A 2,525-nucleotide genomic window follows, 5' to 3' on the forward strand; every position below is an offset into this window, starting at 1 on the left:
AAGGTCTTTAACATCCACCAGCTCCATGATGTCGTCATGGAGAAGTGGAAGAGGACTCCAGTGGCAACCTGTGAAACTCTGGTGAACTCCATGCCCAAGAGGGTTAAGGCAGTGCTGGAAAATAATGATGGCCACACAAAATATTGACACTTTGGGCCCAATTTGGACATTTTCACTTAGGGGTGTACTCACTTGTTGCCAGCGGTGTGGAGTTATTTTGAGGGGACAGCAAATTTACACTGTTATACAACCACTACTTTACATTATAGCAGTGTCATTTCTTCAATGTTGTCACATGAAAAGATATAAAATAACAAAAATGTGAGGGGTGTACCCACTTCCGTAAGAATTTTTTTTTTTCTTTGAGAGTCCTGCACCATTAATTGCTTGGCGCACTAAAGCACTTACTCTAACATGCTGATATTATATGCAATTTTCTTAATTATATGGCTTACAATTGTCATCATTCATGCAAAATGTTGCAAATGGGGGTTTACCCATTTCTGGTGCAAACATTGGATTCCACAGAAACACGCACTGCTAATAATTTGTGTAAACATTGCAATCTGAACAAATTCAATGTTGCCCCTCTGATAGTTATCAGGTCCCAATGTTGTCAGTGACAGTTAAGGGAAACCCGACAAATACTTAACTTTTAAATGACTGCATCCATATAGAGTACAGCAAAAAAAGCTCAATACATAATCCCCAAAAGGAGTGTAGTTTTACCTTTGGGGTAAATGGAGTGTCACAAAGCTTCAACTTCTTCCATGTGCTGTAATGTAGTGGGGTACCAGGACAAACTCCATCAGGGTCCATCAGGGCTAGTGGAGAGCCATCACTGCCGGGGCTACCATCCATATAGGCACTTTGTGGAGACACTCCCTTCTCATTACGTTGGGGGGTAACTGGGAACAGATTGCCCCCTGTCCTCCATGCCATGGCATCACCAGAGTCCTCTAGGCCAGATCCCTGGATGTAGTCTTTGCCATCACACTCTTCATCACTGCTGGAAAAGTCCAGTTTCTGAATAATGCCACAATCATACTTCATGGTGGACATCCTCCCTGCAGTGGGAGAAAATACACTTTATATTCTTTGTGTTTAAAAGAGAAAAGTTTGGGCTATATACAACAAATTCACTTCTGTTCTGCAGCATCAGGCAATAACCTGCTATCAGTTGACTCTGGGTAACACAAGAGCAAATGTAAGTGCACTCATGTGTCCCAGAAGAGATGGCCAAAAAAAAAAAAAAAAGCTTTGGCAATAATTCTTTTAAAGAGTAACTTGTTGAGAACCAAACATTTCCCTTTGAATGTACACTGCAGGGATTTTAATACTTTTTTTGCAGATTCCTTTTGTTATTCTGAAGAAAGAGCTAGCTGTTTTTGTCCATGTGAAAAGTGAATCTGTATGGGAGTTATTTATTAATACCCAATCGGCTCCTGCACTTGCAGCGCTCTTAGGAAAGCTTCAGGGTCTGCATCCCTTTAGACATGTTTCTTTGCGTATCTAAAAAAAAAAAAATTAGATTTTTGTTGCAGGGGATGACCAAACTAACTTATATCTTAATGCAGACTTCTGGCAAAATCAGTGAGCCAGTCACACAAGCAGGAAATTACATTTCTGGAGGGCAGTATGTACCCCATCTGTGTGCAGAACACTTCAGGCTGCCATATTGCATGTTACAGAAAGTTACAATACTGCAGATTAAAGTAATTTTGAATAACATTTAATTACAATATGACTTGTGTCGCAACGGAATATGCTAGTCATTGTATTTGCCATTTTTTCCACAAAAGTGGAGTTACCACTTAAGGGTGTATAAAACTGTCCACTTTGCCCATAGCACTTAGAAGAACTAAAATAGAACTATTCTCACCTTCCAAAAAAACCTAGAAACTCAAGTTTAGGTCAAGCCAAACACAGTTTTAAATGGAGTAAAGAAAGATGAAAACCATCTTGTTTTACTGCCATCTGTGGCTATGTAGAGAGATTTACACTTCCTGTCCTGCTGACAAATTTACAAGCGTGAAAGTCTACATGAGCACAAAAATCTTAGATCTAGCGTTATCCTAATTTGTTAAAGAAAAGCATTTTTATTTGGCTGTTTTGCAGTGGAGTGCTGAACTTTACCATTAGAACGCTGTCAAGACAGGAAGTGAGAGACATCTCTCCTGACAGCAGCGCAAACTTAAGGGGGGTTCCAACATTCCCCAGTCTCTAAACCCAAGGAACCTGTGCTTTATTGTGACTTCTGCCCCCAGAAGGGATAAATGCTAGTTTTTGCCTTGGTTGCCATTAAATAATTTTACTGAGGGTCTGCCCGCAACTCAGAGCACTGAAGAGTAGAGCACCAGCTGTCAGGGAAGGGAAGGCTATGCAAGACTGCATGTTAATAGTACCCTAGACAAAAACAAGCAATAAAGGTACATTAAAAAAAAAAATATATGAACCGTGCTATGGCTACATAAAATATAAAATTCAAGCCACTAAATTAACCTGATGCAGATGTTCAAATGTGT

General features: G+C 39.9%; 1 protein-coding gene across 1 annotated transcript in view; it reads right to left on the reverse strand.

Annotated features, from left to right (window-relative positions):
- Positions 1 to 1,065, reverse strand: part of WEE2 (WEE2 oocyte meiosis inhibiting kinase) — a 32,405-nt gene extending 31,340 nt beyond the window's left edge. Inside the window, exon 1 of the mRNA XM_089680818.1 lies at positions 730 to 1,065. Coding sequence (XP_089536944.1) covers positions 730 to 1,062 — 333 coding nt within the window. The 5' untranslated portion in view covers positions 1,063 to 1,065. The remainder of the gene's footprint in view (positions 1 to 729) is intronic.
- Between the last annotated feature and the right edge of the window lie 1,460 nt (positions 1,066 to 2,525).

The sequence above is a fragment of the Staurois parvus genome, unplaced genomic scaffold, assembly GCF_062004578.1.
Source record: "Staurois parvus isolate SC_StPar_1 unplaced genomic scaffold, SC_StPar_1.0 ptg000249l, whole genome shotgun sequence".
NCBI lineage: Eukaryota > Metazoa > Chordata > Amphibia > Anura > Ranidae > Staurois > Staurois parvus.